The sequence below is a fragment of the Dasypus novemcinctus genome, chromosome 19, assembly GCF_030445035.2.
Source record: "Dasypus novemcinctus isolate mDasNov1 chromosome 19, mDasNov1.1.hap2, whole genome shotgun sequence".
Lineage (NCBI taxonomy): Eukaryota > Metazoa > Chordata > Mammalia > Cingulata > Dasypodidae > Dasypus > Dasypus novemcinctus.
In genome coordinates, this window is record NC_080691.1 from 84,917,469 (window position 1) to 84,937,911 (window position 20,443).

General features: G+C 54.4%; 1 protein-coding gene across 1 annotated transcript; it reads left to right on the plus strand.

Annotated features, from left to right (window-relative positions):
* The first annotated feature begins 12,628 nt into the window (after nucleotides 1-12,628).
* Nucleotides 12,629-14,091, plus strand: S1PR4 (sphingosine-1-phosphate receptor 4). The gene has a single exon (XM_004453643.4). The coding sequence runs from the start codon at nucleotides 12,634-12,636 to the stop codon at nucleotides 13,789-13,791; it is 1,158 nt and encodes a 385-aa protein (XP_004453700.2). The 5' UTR covers nucleotides 12,629-12,633; the 3' UTR covers nucleotides 13,792-14,091.
* The last annotated feature ends 6,352 nt before the right edge of the window (nucleotides 14,092-20,443 follow it).

Here is a 20,443-nt window from a genome sequence, read left to right on the forward strand (position 1 = left end):
GGAAGACTTCCAAGGGTCGCAGGCCTCTTGCTCTGCGTGGGCTCCCTTCCTCCATCAAAAAACACTCTAAATTACCTTTTCCTACCGTGTTGGTACAAAGGCAAGCATGGATTCATTATTATGTTTACTATTATTATATTCCTTGTCTTTGTTCCCTGCGCCCCTAAAAGTAGTGTGAACCCCAACCCTAGAGGATGTTTGCCCCGAGACTGCTTCAATGGACTCCCCCGTGCCCTTTTTTTTAAAGATTTATTTATTCCCTCCCACCCCCACCCCACCCCACCCCACCCCACCCCACCCCCGTTGTCTGCTCTCTGTGTCCATTTGCTGTGTGTTCTGTGTCCGCTTGCATTATCCGGTGGCACCTGGAATCTGTGTCTCTTTTTGTTGCGTCACCTTGCTGCGTCAGCTCTCCGTGTGTGCGGCGCCATTCCTGGGCGGGCTGTGCTTCTTTCGCACTGGGCAGCTCTCCTTACGGGGTGCACTCCTTGCGCGTGGGGCTCCCCTACGCGGGGGACACCCCTGCGTGGCACGGCACTCCTTGCGCGCATCAGCACTGCGCATGGCCAGCTCCACACGGGTCAAGGAGGCCCGGGGTTTGAACCGTGGACCTCCCATATGGTAGGCGGACGCTCTACCCGTTGAGCCACGTTCGCATCCCCACCGAGCTTGTATTCATTTAAGATTTAACAGTGAACTTCCGGTCCATAGTCAGATGTCCCAGATTGTCTCAGAAGTATCCTTTTTTTAAAAAAAACTTTTTATTTTGAAATAACTTTAGAGGTATAGAAAAGTTGTAGAAATTGCACCAAGTTTCCAAACACGCTTCGGCCCCTGTTATTTACGTGATGCTAACAGCTGACATAACGGAATCCGGGACACGCAGGGCTACACAATCCCCTGAGCTGACACAGAAGGCCTGATTAGGATTTCCCCAGCTCTCACACCGGTCCGGGAGCCCATTCAGCCGTCTTGTCTCTTCAGCCTGCCCTGGCTCTTCAGTCTTCGTCTCTCGCGACACATTCAAAGGGCCTGGCTCGGCGATTTTGCGGAAGTTTCCCTGCTTTGGGTTTGTCGGACCTTTGCTCGCGGTGCGATGAAGGTTGTGCATTCTGGGCGAGAATTCCAGGGAGGTGACGTTGTGTCTTTCCCAGCCATCGCCTCGGCGGTGACCCCAGAGGGGTGTCACCGTGTCTCACCCCTGGTGCTCATAAACCGGAAATGTCTTCAGTGTGGCTTTGCTGGACTCAGGACCCACACGAGGTGTTCCATTTGACTGCTGTGTCATTTGAATCTCTTCTCACAACCAGCTCCCGGCCCTCCTTTTTGTTTTTCTTTTGCCATTATCTAGCTGAAAAAAAAAAAAACAAGGTCATTTGCCTTATAGATTTCCCAGGGTAGCAGGTTCAAGGATGACCCCCAAAAAGGCACGTTCAAATCCTACCCCTTTGTTTCTGTGCAGGTGACCTGAGTAGCAGGTTGGTGCCAAAGGAACTGCGGTTTTGCACTGTTGAAATTTGCCGTTTGATATTGGCATTAAATAAATGTGGTTCTGTTATACATCATTTTAATGTGCGTTTCTCGCTTTATGGTTTTTTTGCTAATGACTTATTACTGGTTGTTTATTTTATATTTATCTTAGACTATGGACATGATGTTAGACAAAAAGCAAATTTGAGCGATTTTCTTGAGTTCAAAAGGGGTCGTCAAGCAGCAGAGACAACTCACAACATCAACAACGCATTTGGGCAGGAACGGCTAACGAGCGGACAGTGCAGGGATTCAAGAAGTTTTGCAAAGGAGAGAGCCTTGAAGGTGAGAGCGGAGTGGCGGGCCGCGGGACGCTGACGGCGACAGCGGAGCGCACTCCTCAGCGCCGAGCCTCTTCACCTCCGCGACCGTTCCACGATGGTTCGGCGCTTGAAGCAAATGGGAAGGGTGAAAAAGCCCGGTGCGTGCGTGCCTCATGAGCTGAGCGAAAACCAAAAAATCGTTGTTTTGAAGTGTCGTCTTCTCTTATTCTACGCAACGACAATGAGACATTTCTCGATCAGATTGTGACATGCGATGAAAAGTGGGTTTTATACGACAACCAGCGACGCCCGCCTCAGTGGTTGGGCCAAGAAGCCCCAAAGCTCTTCCCAAAGCCAAACATGCACCGAAAAAAGGCCGTGGTCACCACTTGGTGGTCTGTCCCCTACAGCTCTCTGAATCCTGGCAAAACCATTACATCCGAGAGGTATGCTCAGCAAATTGATGAGATGCACCGGAAACTGCAACATCCGCAGCCGGCATTGGTCAACGGGAAGGGCCCAATTCTTCTCCAGGACTCCTGGCCACACGTCGCACAAGCAACGCTTCAAAAGTTGAATGGGGGGGGCAGACTTGGCCCAGTGGTTAGGGTGTCCATCTGCCACATGGGAGGTCCGCGGTTCAAACCCCGGGCCTCCTGACCTGTGTGGAGCTGGCCCACGCGCAGTGCTGATGCGTGCAAGGAGTGCCCTGCCACGCAGGGGTGTCCCCGCATAGGGGAGCCCCACGCGCAAGGAGTGCGCCCCGTAAGGAGAGCCGCCCAGCGCGAAAGAAAGTGCAGCCTGCCCAGGAATGGTGCCGCACACACGGGGAGCTGACACAGCAAGATGACGCAGCAAAAAGAGACACAGATTCCCGTGCCACTGACAACAACAGAAGCGGACAAAGAAGACGCAGCAAATAGACACAGAGAACAGACAACCGAGGCGGGGAGGGGTGGTGGGGAAGGGGAGAAAAATAAATAAATAAGTCTTTAAAAAAAAAAGTTGAATGAGGGAAATGGATATGGCTCGAGTAATTGGGCTCCCACCTACCATCTAGGAGGTCCAGGATTTGATACCCAGGGCCTCCTGGCCCATGTGGCGTGCTGGCCCACGTGGAGTACTGCCGTGCGCAAGGAGTGTCACCCAGCGCAGGGTGCGCCCCATGCAGGAGTGCGTGCCCCGCGCAGGAGTGCTGCCCACACAGAGCTGGCGCAGCAAGATGACACATCAAAAAGAAACACAGAGAAGAGACATTGAGAGACGCAGCGAATTAGGGAGCTGAGGCGGAGCAAGAGAATGAGCGCCTCTCTCCCACTCCAGAAGGTCCCAGGGATCAGTTCCTGGAGCCGCTTAATGAGAAGACAACAAACACAGAAAAACGCACAGTAAATGGACACAGAGAGCAGACAGTGGGGGGGGTCCGTAAATAAATAAACATATTTTTAAAAATTTCTCCCCCCCCGTTGTCTGCTCTTTGTGTCCATTCTCTGTGTGTTCTTTGTCCGCTTGCATTCTTGTCAGGCGGCACCAGGAATCTGTGTCTCTTTTCGTTGCGTCATCTTGCTGTGTCAGCTCTCTGTGTGTGCAGGGCCACTCTTAGGCGGGTTGTGCTTTTCTTGCATGGAGCGGCTCTCCATGCGGGGCGCACTCCTTGCACGGGGGGGCACCCCTACACGGGGGACACCCCTGCGTGTCACGGCACTCCTTGCACGTGGCAGCACTGCGCATGGGCCAGCTCACCACACAGGCCAGGAGGCCCTGGGGATCGAACCGTGGACCTCCCACATGGTAGGCAGACGCTCTGTCAGTTGAGCCACGTCCGCTTCCCAAATAAGTCTTCTTAAAAAAAAGTTGAACGAATTGGGCTACAAAGTTTTACCTCATCCGCTGTACTCGCCTGACCCCTTCCCAACCAACTACCACTTCTTCAAGCATCTCGATGAGTTTTTGCAGGGAAAATGCCTCCACGGCCAGCAGGATGCAGAAAATGCTTCCCAAAGGCTGAATCCTGAGGCCCAGAATTTTGAGCTACAGGAGTAAACAAACTTATTTCTCATTGGCAAAAATGTGTTGATTGTAATGGTTCCTATTTGGATGAATAAAGATGTGTCTGAGCCTAGTCCTAATGATTTAAAATTCACGGTCTGGAACTGCAATTCGTCTTGCACCAACCTGCTATTTGGAAATGGGGTCTTTTCAGATTGTCGTCAAGTTGCAGACGAGGCCATCCTGGGCAAGGATGGACCCTAAATCCAGCAGGACGACTGTCTTCATAGCAAGGCAAGCAAAGGGGAGACCGCGATTGGGTGAGGCTGCTGCAAGCCAAGGCCACCCGATGCTGGACAAGGTGAAAAAAGCGCGATTTTGGCCTTGGAGCCTCCAGAACTGTGAAAGAATACAATTCTGTGGTCTTAAGCCAGCCAGTCCGTGGCACTGACGGCAGCCCCAGGAAATCAAGCCACGCAGCTTCCCATCTGGACTGGCCGTGCCGCAGGTGCTGATTCCCACGTCCCTGGCGGCCTTTGTGTGCCTTTGAAACGTGAGCAGATTCCAGTTTGGTTTCGTGGCAAGTGGACTTCCGAGGTGGCGCCGGGGGCCACCGTCAGCAGGCACGTACCACTCGTGTCCCCTTCTCCTTCTCCTCCCTGCCCTCTCTCCCCCCATCAGTGGGTTGAGGGGGCATCAGTCTGATCCACCCGCTATGAATTTCCCATCACAGAAGATCAGGGCCCAGATACATCTTCAGGGGTCGCAAAATTGCGACATCATCATGCTTTCGTTCCTTCTGCTTTTACTGCCCGGAACTCTTCCGTCAAAAACAAAGCCTTTCCTCTATCAAGTAATCGGCTTCCCAGAAATAGTCTGAGCTGGGAAGACGGGCTCCATGTGCGGTTCTTTTCCTTTCTTTAGCAGTTTTCGGAAAAATAAGTTGGTGCTCCAACCTCCACCGAAGATAACCCGTATCACTCAGCCACAGGGGTGCTGGTGCAAAGTACCAGAACTCTGCTGGCTTTTGTAAAGGGGATTTAGTAGGGGTAAAAGCTCACAGTTACCAGGCCCTGAAGAGTCCAACTCAAGGTACCATAGAGGCACTTTCTCACCCAAGTTGGTTGCCATGTGGTGAAGCAAGATGGCGGGCAACATCTGCGAGGGTTCAGGCTCTTTCCGGGCTTGTCTTTTAGTCTGGCTGTAAGGCTGGCACAGGGCTCGTCTCTCTTCCCCAGCTTTGGCTGTTGGAGCCTTCTCCTTTCCGTGTCTTCTTCCGGAGTGGATGTCCATATATATAGCCCAAAGGGGCGGGGACTCGGCCCTGAGTCACACCCTACTGGCGTGGTGGAATCCGAGCCCTAATCTTAGCAGGTAATTTAATCAAGACATGCCATTCAAAGGGGACCACACCCGGGGAACAGACCAGTTTGCAAACCTAATCTCTCTTTTTGGGGTTCACAGATAACCTCAAACTGCCACATGACCCAAGGAGTTTTTTTTTTTTCCATCACCACAAATGCATGCATTTTAACCTGCGATGTGCTTCCGTATGTTGCAGATACTATTCTTTTGTTATGCCCTCATCTTTCCACCTTTGGGCATGGGAAACTCTTCAAGCTGGCTTCCACGTCTTCTTTTTTTTTTAAAAGATTTTATTTATTTGTTTCCCCCTCCCCCATTGTTTGCACTCACTGCTCGTCATGTGCTCATCTTCTTTTTAGGAGGCACCAAGAACCAAATCCAGGATCATCCCCTGTGGGAGGGAGGAGCCTAATTTCTTGAGCCATCTCCACTCCTACTTGTTGTGTGTCTCGTTGCATTTCCTCATTGTGTCTCTTCATTGCGGCATCTTTGTTGCGTCATCTTGTTGCATCAGCTGGCCATGCCAGCCCACTGCATCAGCTCACTGTCTTGCTTATCTTTTCTAGAAGGCACTGGGAACAGAACCCTGGACCTCCCATGTGGTAGGCAGGCACTCAACTGTTTGAGCCACATCCATTTCTCCCCAAGTCCTTTTTTTTTTAAGATTTATTTTTTATTTCTCCCCCCTTCCCCCCCCCCACCAGTTGTCTGCTTTCTGTGTCCATTCACTATGTGTTCTTCTGTGTCCACTTGTATTCTTGTCAGCAGCCCCGGGAATCTGTGTCTCTTTTTGTTGCATCATCTTGCTGCTTCAGCTCTCCGTGTGTGCAGTGCCATTCCTGGGCAGGCTGCGCTTTTTTTTTCTCACTGGGTGGCTCTCCTTACAGGGCGTGCTCCTTGTGCATGGGGCTCCCCTATGCGGGGACACCCCTGTGTGGCAGGGCACTCCTTGCGCATGCCAGCACTGTGCATGGGCCAGCTCATCACATGGGTCAGGAGGCCCTGGGTTGGAACCCTGGACCTCCCATGTGGTAGGCGGACGCCCTATCCATTGAGTCAAATTCACTTCCCTGAACATGACTTTGGGGGGACATTCACCCCATGACAGGGGGGTCTGCAATCTTGGCCAAGAGGATGACTCCAGACCTCAGCTTCCACGGTTCTGCCTTTGAAGTCATTTTTCCTTCAATCTGTCCCTTTTACCCCTGCATGGCAGTGGTTCTGTTCATCCAGAGTTTGCAAAAATCTTGTCGGTTTCGCGTGTAGTACACAGGGGTCCAAACCATCAGACCAAAGAAGTTTCCACAGGTCCTTCCTGGATAACTGCATTTCCAGCCCTGACTTGCACTGAAATGGCTGCCCAGTTCCGTGTTTGGTTAAACCCTCACAGGGAGCACTCTTCTCTGGGGACTCACTTTTCAGAAGCTTGTAATTTTCCAGACCATCAGCTTCTGGTTTCCTTGTGCCCAGGAGTTCCCAGCTTATCCCCTTCCTCTAGCATTTTATTATAAGCTGAAGGAGAAGCCAGAGTGCACTTTCCATGCTTAACTTGGAAATTTCCTCAGCTGAATATCCATGTTCATCACTTTCAACTTCCGCTTTCCATCTGACATAAGAACTCAATTTTCACCAAGTTCTCTGCTACTTTAGAACACGGATTGTCTCTCCTCCAGTTCCCACACTACATCCATCTGTCTTTTATTTTATTTTTATTTTTTAAGAGGTACCAGGAATTGAACCTGGGACTTTGTATATGTGAATCAGGCACTCAACCACTGAGCTACACCTGCTCTGCTGTATCTGTCTTAGTCTGCCCAAGCTGCTATGACAAATACCACACCAAGCGTTGGCTGCAACAAGAATAGATTGGCTCACAGTTTTGAAGGCCAGAAGTCCAAAGTCAAGGTCTCGCCAGGCCAGGCTTTCTCCCAGGATCCGTCGCATCCTGGCACTGGCCTGCCACCATCCTCAGAGTTCCTTGACTTGCGTCTCCGCCATTGCTCTCTCTCCTTTTGTCTGCTCTTCTAGTTTCCATGCCGTCTGCCTTCTCCCTGCAGCCTCCTCTGGATTTCTTCTCTTTATTAGACCTCCAGTCATAGGAATTAAGGCCCACCCTGGTTATTCTGAGCCACACCCCCCAAGGACCTCTGGAGTTCCTACTCATCTACAGCCCACACCGTAACTGAGAATACATCTTCAGGGAGCCCTCCTTACAAATGGGTGCCCCCACGGGAAGACGGGGTAAGATGGCGCACATGCCTTTTGTTAGGGTCCCTGATTCAGCTGGCCCTCCCTTTTGACCCATTGCTGGGATGTCAACCTTCATTCCATGGTGAGAGCGTGTTCATGGGTTTCTCCTCTAAGATCATGTGTCTCTTTGTGCCTAGTAAGTAATCTGCAGGGAGATACTTTGAGAGGATGTAAACACCCCACTCCCCAACAAACTTTCCCCCAGTAAGTTTAGCATCTGCTGATTCTTGCCTGAATCGAGCATTACTTTGCTGGCTGCAAAATTGTGATTTTCTACCTCTTTTGTGAAGGAAGGAAATCCCCCCCCCCTTTATTTATTTGTTTCTTTGTCTGATTAATGACTAGTATCAATGTGGATTCATGCATCATTTTTTCCCAATGTGTTATAACTCATGACTATCATTATTTATTTTTAAATTCCTCTTGAGATATAACTGACATACCATAAAGTTCACCCTTTGAAATGTACAACCCATGGGGTTTACTCTGTTTATAGAATTGCGCAGTCATCACCACAATTGCTTTTAGAACATTTTCATCACCCCCAAATGAAGTTCTGTACTTCTTAGCCATCAACCACCACCTCCAACCCCTACCCCCTACCAACCGCTAATCCACTTTCCATTTTGAAGGATTTGCCTCTTCTGGACATTTCCTGTCAATGGAAGGATGCTTTGTGGCTGCCTCCTTTCACTCTGCATTGTGCCTTCAAGGTCTATTCACATTGTAGCATGCCTTAGAATACCATTCCTTTATACGGCTGAATAATATTCCATTGTACAGGTGGCTCCCATTCTGTTTTTCCAGCCCCTGGCTGATGGATATCTTGATTATTTCCACTTGTTGGTTATTGCAAATAATGCTGTTGGTGAATGTTTTTGTACAAGTTTCTATGTGAACAGACGTTTTCATTTTTCTTGCGTAGATACCTAAGTCATATGACAAGATTATTCATTTTGGAGGCCCAAATTGTTCCAGATTTGCCCAGAAGCAGCCCTTCAAGCTGGTTCCTGTGTCCTGTTTTGGCAAGTTCCCCCTCCTTCCATGAACAATGCTTTGCTTTCTGTCACAACAAAATGTTCCGGGTTTATCCTGTACTCTTCCTGCCCACTCCTGGAATTGACCATTTTTCCCTTGTTCCCTTTTCTTGTGGGAGGTGTTATTTAGAAGCCAAGAGCTGGGTGCTGCTGGGATGTCTCAGTAGACAGAATTTAGGAAACAGATTTTTGTTTAAATTGTAAACTTATCCTGATGCTTTCAATCCTGACTTACCCACAGGATTATCTTTTGCATTCTCTCATTTCATGCTTGTTCCTCTTTTCTTCTGCTCTGACGCCTCTGATTGCTAATAATATCAATATATTTCTGAGTGCTAATAATATCAATATATTTGCTACATTTCTCAGTTTCCATGATACACTTGACAGTTTCAGAATTGCTATGCCCTTGCCACTCCCAACGAGAAACCCCCTAAATAAAGTCCAAGATTTCTTCGCAGTTTTTGTCTTTAGAGGGAGTGCTGTGTTCAAAAGTTAGATGAGCTGGTTCTTTTTAAACTTTTGGCACAGTTATGTTTTCCATTTGAAATACAGTTTGGGTCATGTGTTTTCTATTTATGTTTGATTTTTAAAGAGTTTTCTCTCCATCTGTGGTGATTTAATTTTAACTTTTCAATACAGAAAGCATTAATAGGGGTAAAAACTATACCAAGAAAAATACTCTGCTTCATGTTCTCCCCTTTCCAATTTCAACTCCACTCACTCCCAGTTTCATTTGTTCCCATTTATTTCTCTTTTGCTTCCTTTCACAAAAATAAGCAGATACGTAGATATTTTCTTTCTCCTCCTTTATTACACAAAAGGTAGCATTCCACATACATGCTTTTGTACACTTTTTTTTCTGTGTGTCCTGGAAGTCACTCCATTCTGTCCCCAGAGTTGCTCCTCATTCTTTCGTGCAGGTGTGCAGTCCCTGCTGGGGACAGACCGGAGTTTCCAGCTTCTTTACTGTGCACAGGCATTTGGGTTTCGTCTGATTGTCTGCAATTACGAGCAGCACTTTAATGGCTAAACTTCTGCCTGTGTATTTCTGTACTGTGAGTGCTGTCTCTTCAGGGTAGATTCCTGGAAAGAGGACTGCTCTTCTGTAACACAGCGATAATTGCATGACTAAATAAGGTAGAGTGTATATAGAGCCTTTCACCCAGAAGGCAGGTAGCTCATGGTAGAAGGTCCAGTTGAGCTGAATTCTGCTCTCCCATGGCGTGTACTCTGGTCCTGAGTTTGCTATCTGGCCCTGGAGCCCAAGTCTCAGCTAAGATCAAAACTCAGTCCAGAGTTTGGGGCTTAGTCAGGGTCAGGGTCCAGCCTGGGATCAAGGCTCAGTCCAGAGTCAGTACTCATTTAGGACTGCGGCTCAGTCAGGGTTCAGCCTAGGATCAAGTCTCAGTCCAGGGTTGGGACTCAGGCAGGATTCAACCTGGGATCAGGGATCAGTCCAGGACTGGGGCTCAGTCAGGGTCAGGGTCCAGCCTGGGATCAAGGCTCAGTCCACGACTGGGACTCAGTCATCATCCAGCCTGGGATTAAGGCTCAGTCCAGAGTTTGGGAATCAGTCAGTGTCAGGATCCAGCCTGGGATTGAGGGCTCAGTCAAGAATCAATACTCATCCAGGACTGGGGCTCAGTCAGGGCTCAGCCTGGGATCAGGGCTCAGTCTAGGATTGGGGCTCAGTCAGGGTCAGGGTCCAGCCTGGGATCAAGGCTCCATCCAGGGCTGGGACTCCGTCAGGGTTCAGCCTGGGATCAGGGCTCAGTCCAGAACTAATACACATCCAGGACTGGGGTTCAGTCAGGGTTCAGCCTGGGATCAGGGCTCAGTCCAGGATTGGGGCTCAGTGAGGTCAAGGTCCAGCCTGGGATCAAGGCTCAGTCCAGAGTCAGTACTCATTTAGGATTGCAACTCAGTCAGGGTTCAGCCTAGGATCAAGGCTCAGTCCAGGGTTGGGACTCAGTCAGGATTCAGCCTGGGATCAGGGATCAGTCCAGGATTGGGGCTCAGTCAGGGTCAGGGTCCAGCCTGGGATCAAGGCTGAGTCCATGATTGGGACTCAGTCATCATCCAGCCTGGGATTAAGGCTCAGTCCAGAATCAATACTCATCCAGGAATGGGACTCAATCATATTTCAGCTGGGATCAGGGCTCAGTCCAGAGTTTGGGAATCAGTCAGGGTCAGGATCCAGCCTGGGATCTAGGGCTTAGTCAAGAATCAATACTCATCCAGGACTGGGACTCAGTCAGGGTTCAGCCTGGGATCAGGGCTCAGCCTAGGATTGGGGCTCAGTCAGGGTCAGGGTCCAGCCTGGGATCAAGGCTCCATCCAGGGCTGGGACTCCGTCAGGGTTTGGCCTGGGATCAGGGCTCAGTCCAACGGTAGGGGCTCAGGTGGGTTGGGAACCAGCCTGGGAAGAGCAGCGTGCCTCCCTGTGGGGGCGCTCAGCAGGGTGGGCCCTTGTGGGCTAGACAAGGGGGTGCCCGGTCAAGCTGGCCTCACCCCGCTGCCCCTTCCCCTCAGACCCCTTTCTGCCTGGTTGCCCCTAGAGACAAGACACGGCCACCTCCCCAGCACCCAGGCTCTGTGCGTCCCTGCAGCTGTCCCGCCCCCAGGGACGAACAGTGGGGAAGGGAAGGGACCCTGTGGCCTGCCTCCTGCCCCCGGGACCCCCTGCCTGGCTGGCCCGGTGCCACTGCCCCCTCCCCACACTGAGGCGCTCCCTGTCCAGCAAGGCCAAGAGCCAGTGAGGGGGTCGGGAGGGCAGGTGGAGGCCCCTCCTTGCGGTCAGCGGCACCCCCTTGGGATGAGAGGCGGTGGGGCAGGCTCGTGCCTGCTGGGCCCCTGTGCTGACTGCATGCAAGCCACACCGCCCCCTAAACCTTCTGGCTCAGGAATGGGGGCGCTGCAGACACGGGGTGGGGGTAGAGACCCGCATCTGTCACCAGCTGATGACGCGCAGCCTCCAAGCCCAGGGCCTGTCCCCTCCCTCAGATCCCCAGGGCAGGGCCCGTCTCCCCCCTCAGATCCCCAGGGCAGGGCTGTCTCCCCCCTCAGACCCTGAGTTCAGAGCCATGTCTCCCACCTCAGACCTTCCAGTGTAGGGCCTGTCTCCCCCATCAGACCCTCCAGTTCAGGGCTGTGTCTCCCCCCTCAGACCCCCAGGGCAGGGCCCATCTCCCCCCTCAGACCCTCCAGGGCAGGAATGTGTCTCCACCCTCAGACCCTGAGTTCAGAGCCATATCTCCCAACTCAGACCCTCCAGGGCAGAGCCGTGTCTCCCCCCTCAGACCCTCCAGGGCAGGGCTGTCTCCCCCCTCAGACCCTCCAGGGCAGGGCCGTGTCTCCCCCCTCAGACCCCCAGGGCAGGGCCTGTCTCCCCCCTCAGACCCTCCAGGGCAGAGCCACGTCTCCCCCCTCAGACCCTCAGGGCAGAGCCATGTCTCCCCCCTCAGACCCTCGCCATCTCAGCTTGAGTGACCAGAGCCCAGCGTGGGGGGAGGTGGAGGCCCGCCTGCCCCCACTTGTCCAGGGACCCCCTCCCCTCCAAGGGGCGGGAGAGGCCGCGGGAGGCCAGGAGGCGGGCCCCGGGCCGAGTCCGGGTGTGTGGCCGGGCGGGACGGACCCTTCCGGAACGTCCACCTCTCCCGTCCTGCCTTAAGCCGCTGCCTGTGGCCACAGGACGGCCGCCGCCGCCTCTCCCAGCCTCAGTTTCCCCTTCCATGGGCGAACGCATCCCACATCGGGCCCAGCCCCCCTGGGATCCCGGCGCCCCCGATGCGGCTGCCGGCGGGGAGCTCGCGCATGGGGGGCGCCATCCCCTGGGCGAGCATTTACGAAGCACCTGCTGTGTGCCCAGCACGCCTCGAGGGCGCTGGGGACGCCCCACCCGGCAGGGCCTGGCTGGCCGTGGCCCTGGGGGGGGCGGGGAGGCCCGTCTCCTTCAAGGAGGCGGGGACGGGGGTGGCGTCGCCCGGCCCCCCCCCCGCCGACCGTTGGCCCGCCTGCCCCCCCTTCCCCGCTTGTGCCCAGCCTCCCCCCCCACCCCGGGGGGTACCTCGAGCAATAACAGGAAATGTCAAACAACAGGAAACCCAGCGGGGCCGGGCGGGGGGCCCCACCCTGCCCGCGGCCGGCCGCCCCGGAGGTGGGGGGGGAGAGGCCTCAGTCTGCCCCCGGGGACCGCCATGAACGGCACGGCGTCCCCGGCGGCCGCGCCCGAGGCCTGCCAGCAGCTGGCGGCCAGCGGGCACAGCCGCCTCATCCTGCTGCACTACAACCACTCGGGCCGCCTGGCCGGCCGCGGGGGCGCCGACGAGGGCGGCCTGGGGCCCCTGCGCGGCCTCTTCGTGGCCGCCAGCTGCCTGGTGGTGCTGGAGAACCTGCTGGTGCTGGTGGCCATCGTGGCCCGCATGCGCTCGCGCCGCTGGGTCTACTACTGCCTGGTCAACATCACGCTCAGCGACCTGCTCACGGGCGCGGCCTACCTGGCCAACGTCCTGCTCTCGGGCGCCCGCACCTTCCGCCTGACGCCGGCACAGTGGTTCCTGCGCGAGGGGCTGCTCTTCTCGGCGCTGGCCGCCTCCACCTTCAGCCTGCTCTTCACGGCCGGCGAGCGCTTCGCCACCATGGTGCGGCCCGCGGCCGAGAGCCGGGCGGCCAAGACGGGCCGCGTCTACGGCTTCATCGGGCTGTGCTGGCTGCTGGCCGCGCTACTGGGCCTGCTGCCGTTGCTCGGCTGGAACTGCGTGTGCCGGCCGCGTCGTTGCTCCAGCCTGCTGCCGCTCTACGCCAAGGAGTACATCCTCTTCTGCGTGGTGCTCTTCGCCGGCGTGCTGGCCGCCATCCTGGCGCTGTACGGGGCCATCTTCCGCGTGGTGCAGGCCACCGGGCGCAAGGTGGCGCGGTCGCCGGCCCGGCGCAAGACGCGCCGGCTGCTCAAGACCGTGCTGCTCATCCTGGCCGCCTTCCTGCTGTGCTGGGGCCCGCTCTTCGGCCTCCTGCTGGCCGACGTCTTCGGCTCCAACGTGTGGGCGCAGGAGTACCTGCGCGGCATGGACTGGATCCTCACGCTGGCCGTGCTCAACTCGGCCGTCAACCCGGTCATCTACGCCTTCCGCAGCCGCGAGGTGTGCCGGGCCGTGCTCGGCTTCCTGTGCTGCGGCTGCCTCCGCCTGGGCCTGCGGGGCCCCGGGGACTGCCTGGCCCGGGTGGCCGAGGCCCACTCGGGGACGTCCACCACGGACAGCTCGCTGAGGCCCAGGGACAGCTTCCGCGGCTCCCGCTCGCTCAGCTTCCGCCTGCGGGAGCCCCTGTCCAGCGTCTCCAGCGTGCGGAGCGTGTGAGGCCGCACGCGGACGGGGTGGGGGAAGGCCAGCGGGCATTCCGGAAGGGGCACGTGGACTTGGCCAGGCCCGGGTGGATAGGAGTTCGCCGGGGAGGCGGCCCCCTGGGCCCGGGGCATGAAGCTTCCTTCCAGCGGTTTCCTCAGAGGAGGAGGAGGCACGGGCGGCAGTACCCCCAGTGCCTGTGAGATTGTGGGGCTCCCTGGGCCTCTCTGGGCCCCGCTGGGGTTTCCAGCCCCCCCCGGGGGGTGGGCTTTGCGGTGGACGCCCTGGTAACACGGAAGTTGAAGGACGGTACGAGCTGTTGCGGTCTCTCTCTTATTCCCGTGCGTGGGCGCGGGGTGGCGTGGAGGTGGGCGTGCCGCGGGCGGGGGCCTGGCGGGGCTGGGCCTGGCGGGGTGGGCTGTGGGTGGGGGCAGGGGGTGCAGCGGGGGGAGCAGGTGGGCTGTGAGCAGAGGCCTGTGGGTGCGTGAGCGACCCTGGGAAGTGTCCGCACTGGAGCAGGTGCCTCCGTGTGCTGGGAGGGCGTGGCGGTGTAGCTTGTGGGCCTGTGAACGTGTGTTGAGTGTGCACTGAGTGTGCGCTCGTGTGTCTGTGCATGCCCACATGTATTCAGTGTGTGCTGGTGTGTCTGCATGTGCTGAGTGTGCACTGGTGTGCCTGTGTGTCCACGTGTGCAGTGTGCACTGGTGTGTGTATCCACATGTGCTGAGTGTGCACCTGTGTGCCTGTGTCCATGTGTGCAGTGTACCCTGGTGTGTGTATCCACATGTATTGAGTGTGCACTGGCAAACCTGTGTGTGCCTGTGTGTCTCCGTTGCTGAGTGCACTGGAATGTCTGTGTGTCTCCATGTGCTGAGCGTGCACTGGTGTGTCTGTGTCTGTGAGTGTGCATGGATGTGCTTGTGTGTCTCTGTGTCTTCATGTGCTGAGTGTGCACTGGCGTGTCTGTGTGTCTCTGTGTGCTGAGTATGCACTGGTGTGTCTGTGTCTGTGTGTGAGTGTGCATGGATATGCCTTGTGTGTCTCGTGTGCTGAGTGTGCACCAGCGTGTCTGTGTGTCTCTGTGTGCTGAGTTGTGCGCTGGTGTGCCTGTGTGTCTCCATGTGTTGAGTGTGCACTGGTGTGTCTGTGTCTGTGAGTGTGCATGGATGTGCCTGTGTGTCTTTGTGTCTTCCTGTGCTGAGTGTGCACTGGCGTGTCTGTGTGTCTCGTGTGCTGTGTGCACTGGCGTGTCTGTGTGTCTCTGTGTGCTGAGTATGCACTGGTGTGCCTGTGTGTCTCCGTGTGCTGAGTGTGCACTGGTGTGTCTGTGTGTGAGTGTGCATGGATGTGCCTTGTGTTTCTCGTGTGCTGAGTGTGCACTGGCATGTCTTTGTCTTTGTGTCTCCATGTGTTAAGTGTGCACTGGTGTGTATGTGTCTGTGTGTGAGTGTGCATGGATGTGCCTGTGTGTGCCTATGTGTCTCCATGTGCTGAGTGTGGACTGGTATATCTGTGTGTCTCATGTGCTGAGTGTGCACTGGTGTATGTCTCCGTGTGCTGAATGTGCACTGGTTTGTCTGTGTCTGTGTGTGAGTGTGCATGGATGTGCCTGTGTCTTTGTGTCTCGTGTGCCGAGTGTGCACTGGTATCTCTGTGTGTCTCATGTGCTGAGTGTGCACTGGTATGCCTTTGTGTCTCGTGTGCCGAGTGTGCACTGGTATCTCTGTGTGTTTCATGTGCTGTGTGTGTACTGGCGTGTCTGTGTCCTGAGTGTCTGCTGGTGCACAGCCATCTCGGCGTGGGGCAGGCCCCTTGCCCGAGGGCGTGCATGTGCCTGTGTGTGGCTGGCCCCCGGCTCTGTGTGTGTGGACGGTGAGTGTGTCTGGGTGTTGCAAGGCTGCAGGGCGTGGCCTCGCGGGGGTGCGCTCCCCGCACCTGCCTCTTCCCGCTCACTTCCCCTTCCCTGCCCAGCCCCGAGCTCAGGCAGCCCCGCCCCGACTCTTGCCCTCCTCTGGGGTCCCCACGTCTTCCAGCTGATTTTTCACAATCTAAAGTGGACCGGCCCCACAGCCTCTGGCTTCTGTGTCCTCTGGGGCCCAGTTCGGGGGCCACCTCTTGTATCAGTTGGGGTTCTCCAGAGTCTCTGAAACACAGAGTGGATGATGGATGGATAGATGGATGATAGATAGATAGATAGAGAGAGAGATAATGATAGAGAGATGATAGAAGTGTGGGTGGGTGGGTGGAAGGATAGATGATGGGTAGATTAGACTGATGGATGATGGATAGATAGATAGATCATGGATTGATGATAGATAAATAGATGATAGAAGGGTGAATGGATGGATGATGGATAGATTAGATGGATGGATGGGTGGGTGGATGGAAGAATGGAAGGATGGATGGATAGATTGATAGATCATGGATGGATGAAAGATAAAATGATAGAAGATAGAAGGATGGGTGGATGGATGGCTAAATGATGGATGGATAGAAGGATGGATGGATGGATGGGTAGAAGAATGGATAGACTGATAGATGATGGATAGATGATAGATAAATAGATGATAGAAGGGTGGGTGGATGGATAGATGGATAGATGGTGTATCAGTCAGCCCAAGAGGTGCTGATGCAAAATAGCAGAAATGGGTTGGTTTTTATAAAGGGTATTTATTTGGGGTAGGAGCTTACAGACACCAGGCCATGAAGCATAAGTTACTTCCCTCACCAAAGTCTGTTGCCGCACGTTGGAGCAAGATGGCTGCCGACGTCTGCGAGGGCTCAGGCTTCCCGGGCTCCTCTCTTCCTGAACTTGCTTCTCCCAGGGCTCAGCTGCTGTGCTTACCCCACAAGGCAAGCTGTAGACTATCAGGTAAACGGCTCTGCCTCTCTCCCTGGGGCTTCTGCCCCGTGTAAAGAGCCGTCTCTATTCCTCTGTGTTCTTCTCCTGTGTGTTCACTTCCCGGGTTCCAGCTCAAAACCCCAGCATCAAAACTCCAACAGCAAACCCTCCGACTCTGTCCTGTGCCATGCCTTTTATCTGTGCCCTAATGACGTGGCCCAATCAAAGCCCCAATCATAACTCAATCATGCCCAGGTACAGACCAGATCACAAACATTATCCAATATCTATTTTTGGAATTCACAAACTATATCAGACTGCTACAGATGGGGAGATGGATAAATAGATGATAGAAGGGTGAGTGGATGGGTAGATAGATGATGGATGGAAGATAAATTAGACTGATGGATCGATGGATGGAAGGATGGATAAATAGATTGGATTGGTAGGTAGGTAGATAGATAGAGATAGATTAATCACAGGGAACTTGCTCACAGCTTATGGGGCCAGTCAAGTTCAAATTCCTAGGGCAGGCTTGAGGCTGGAAATCCCAGTAAAATAACGAAGCCTTGAGTTCTCAGGATGGAAACGCAGAGGAGCGCAGGATGCACTGTTGAGGCAGAGCTGTCGGCGCCAACCCACCTCCGACATACCTCCACGCCAACAACGAGGCCGGTGCTTGACCAAACAACCGGGCACCATCACCTGGCCACAACGAGGCACTGGATGCACCATCGAGCCTCCAGCTCTCCCGTCAGCACTGCCTCACTCTTCCCCATCTGTAAAATGGGCTAATAATGGGGCCTGCAGCCCAAGGTTGTTGGAGCAAGCCCAGGACTTTCCACTCAGCCCTGGCATCCAGCGTGCCCAAGAAGAGGCCCCGTGATGGTGGAGATGTTTTCCACCTGAGCTGTCCATCTTGGGAGGTGCTGACCTTGAAAGGTGGCCAATGGGACTAAAGAGCTGAACTTTTAATTTTATTTCACGTTAATTAATTTACGGGTAAGTAGCCCCACGGGACTTGTGGCTGTCATATAGGACAGCCCAGGTGCTAACGCTCGAAAACGTGGTGGCTTTAGCTGGGGGGAAGCTCTTTCTGGCCATGAGCCCAGAACCAAGCAATTCCCTGCCTCTGACTTGCCAAGGGTGGTCAGGGCACAGGTCCTGGATTCCAGCTCTGCCTGCTCCCTGGCCATGAGGCTGCAGTTCTCTGACCCTCTGTTTTGTCTTCTGCTGGTTGGGAACTCTTGATGGCACTGACCAACAGTGTGTCAATTAAAATTAGACGGGAAGAAAAATCCAGTTCCTTATCCCCACTGGCCACATCTCAAGTACTCAGTAGCCACAGGTGGCTTGTGGCTACTGTATTGGACAGCACAGGCCTAGAACATTCCAGAAAGTTCTATTGGATAGGATGTCGATAATGTTACAGACACTTATTCAGGGTGCACAATAAGCCAGGATGCTTCTTAACATGTCGGATTCCTGTTCTGAAAATGTTTATCTGGGGTGACGGCAGGCAAGATGGGGGTCTTGGAATGTGGGGTGATTGGTGGGAGTCTAGGGCATCCCAAAGCTCTCAGCTGCCCTCGTTCTTCATTCGGCTGCTGCCTGCTCATCCTGCAGGTCTCAGTGTTGGCATCACCGCCTCCAGGAAGGCTCCCGTGATTTCCCCTGCTCCCTTGGCCTGCTCTGGACTCCCGCAGCTTCCCATGTGCCCCCTTTTCCTGACAGCAGCGGAACCATCCCCGAGAATCCCAACTTCTGCTCGTGGACGGTCCCGGGGTTGATGGCGACGCCTTTGCTGGCATTGCTACCCATTTGCCTTCTCCTGCTCTGTCACACACCATGGGCCTAAGCTTCCTGCTCCGCAAAGTGGAGCCCCTGCCCTCCTGGGTTGCTGGGAGAGTTCGCTAGTGAGTCTTATAAAGGCCCTGGCACCCAGGAAGCAGTCATGAATGGAACAATTGTGCACGTGGGTGCTCTAATGAGCAATCACAACAGACCCTAATATATCGGTGAATGCCGGGGGCTGTTGTGAGCCCTTTTATTTTAACTCATTTTATCCTCACAAACCACCTGGGAGGTAGGTCCTGCTATTGGCAGATGGGGAAGCCGAGGTGCAGAGAGGTTAGCTGACTTACCCAAGGTCACGCAGCTGGGAAATGGGGGAGCTAGGCTTCCAATCCAGGCAGGGTGACATTTTTAAAAAATATTTATTTTATTTTTATTTTTATTTTTTTCTCTCCCCTTTCCCCTTCCCCCCATTGTCTGCTCTCTGTGTCCACTCACTGTGTGTTCTTCTGTGTCTGCTTGCATTCTTGGTGGCACCAGGAATCTGTGTCTCTTTTTGTCGCGTCATCTTGCTGCGTCAGCTCTCCCTCTGCGCGGCGCCACTCCTGGGTGGGCTGCGCTTTTCATGCGGGGCGGCTCTCCCTACAGGGCGCACTCCTTGCACATGGGGTTCCCCTACGTGGGGGACACCCCTGCGTGGCAGGGCACTCCTTGTGCATGGCAGCACTGCGTGTGGGCCAGCTCATCACATGGGCCAGCAGGCCCGGGGTTTGAACCCTAGACCCTCCATATAGTAGGCAGACGCTCTATCAGTTGAGCCGCATCCACTTCCCCAGGGTGACTTCTTTATCCTTGGCTTCTGATTGCTTCTTGGATGGATGGATGGATGGATGGATGGATGGATGGATGGATGAAGACCAATTCCTTCCCTCCTTGGGAAACCCAAAAAGGATGCTCCATTTCAGGCCCTGCTTTCATCTCTGCAGGGAAGGCTTAGTCGAATCTCCTATTTTATGGACAGAAAAACCAAGACTGTCTTGGGGCAGGAGACCTACCCTGCCCGGCCCCTCCTGACTTCCCCAACCTTGGAAACCCTGGGGGAGGTCTGGGGACGGCAGCAAGCAAAGGTCGCAGCCGGGAGGGACTGATCTGGCTTTGGGGAATGTCATGCGCTCCTTCTCTTACTCGCTCATTCATTTTCTTAACCACTGTGGGGCTGTCTCTGCTCTGTAAGCAACAGCAAACAGCCCAGACTTGCTCGCTGCCCTCCCACAGGTCTGGTGGGAGTTACAAATCGTAAACACCCAATGAAGAAAGGCACAGCATCTATTCAGAAACGGTATGCGTTGGGCCTTGGAGGATAAAACGAGGTGAGGGAAGAGTGTTCTGTGCAGCAGGAAGGGCAGTGCAGCAGCCCCGAGGCTGCACGAGCTTGGCGCCTTCTCACACTAAGGACGCTTACGGCGTGTTTCTGCGTACCCACTCTTTCCAAGTCAGTCTCTGTGGATTTTCTTAGTGAGGTCTTACAGAACCCTGGAGGTGGCGGGGAGGGTGATGGTAAGTCATGATTATTTTATTATCACCCCCCTTTGACTGCTGGAGAAACGGAGGCTCAGAGAGGTGAAGTGACTTGCCCAAGGTCACCAGGCTGGGAAGGATAGAGAGGGAGGAGCTGGCACAAACCCAGACGGTTAGCCAGCACGATTGCCACCCCTCTCTGGGGGACGAGGGGAGCCACGAGTCCTTTTGAGAGGGGCACGGAGCCTATGGGACTGGAGCTTAGACTGTGCCTTTCTCCCGGCACCCTCTGGCTTCAGTCTTCCCATCTGTTCAAGAGGGAGGGGCGTGCAAGTTGATGCTTCCTCCAGATTTAGCAAATTCCAACACAGGACGCTCAGTTAAACTTGAATTCCAGATGAGCAACGAATAGTATGTCTCCAGCATGAAAAGTATAAATAAGGCCATGCCACTGACCCCCTGCCCTAAAGCCAAGCTACAGACTGCAAGTCCCACAATCCACTGCTCTGGACC

Excerpts from the sequence above, each read along its gene's own strand:
- S1PR4 (XM_004453643.4), top strand. The coding sequence starts at position 12,634 with ATGAACGGCACGGCGTCCCCGGCGGCCGCGCCCGAGGCCTGCCAGCAG.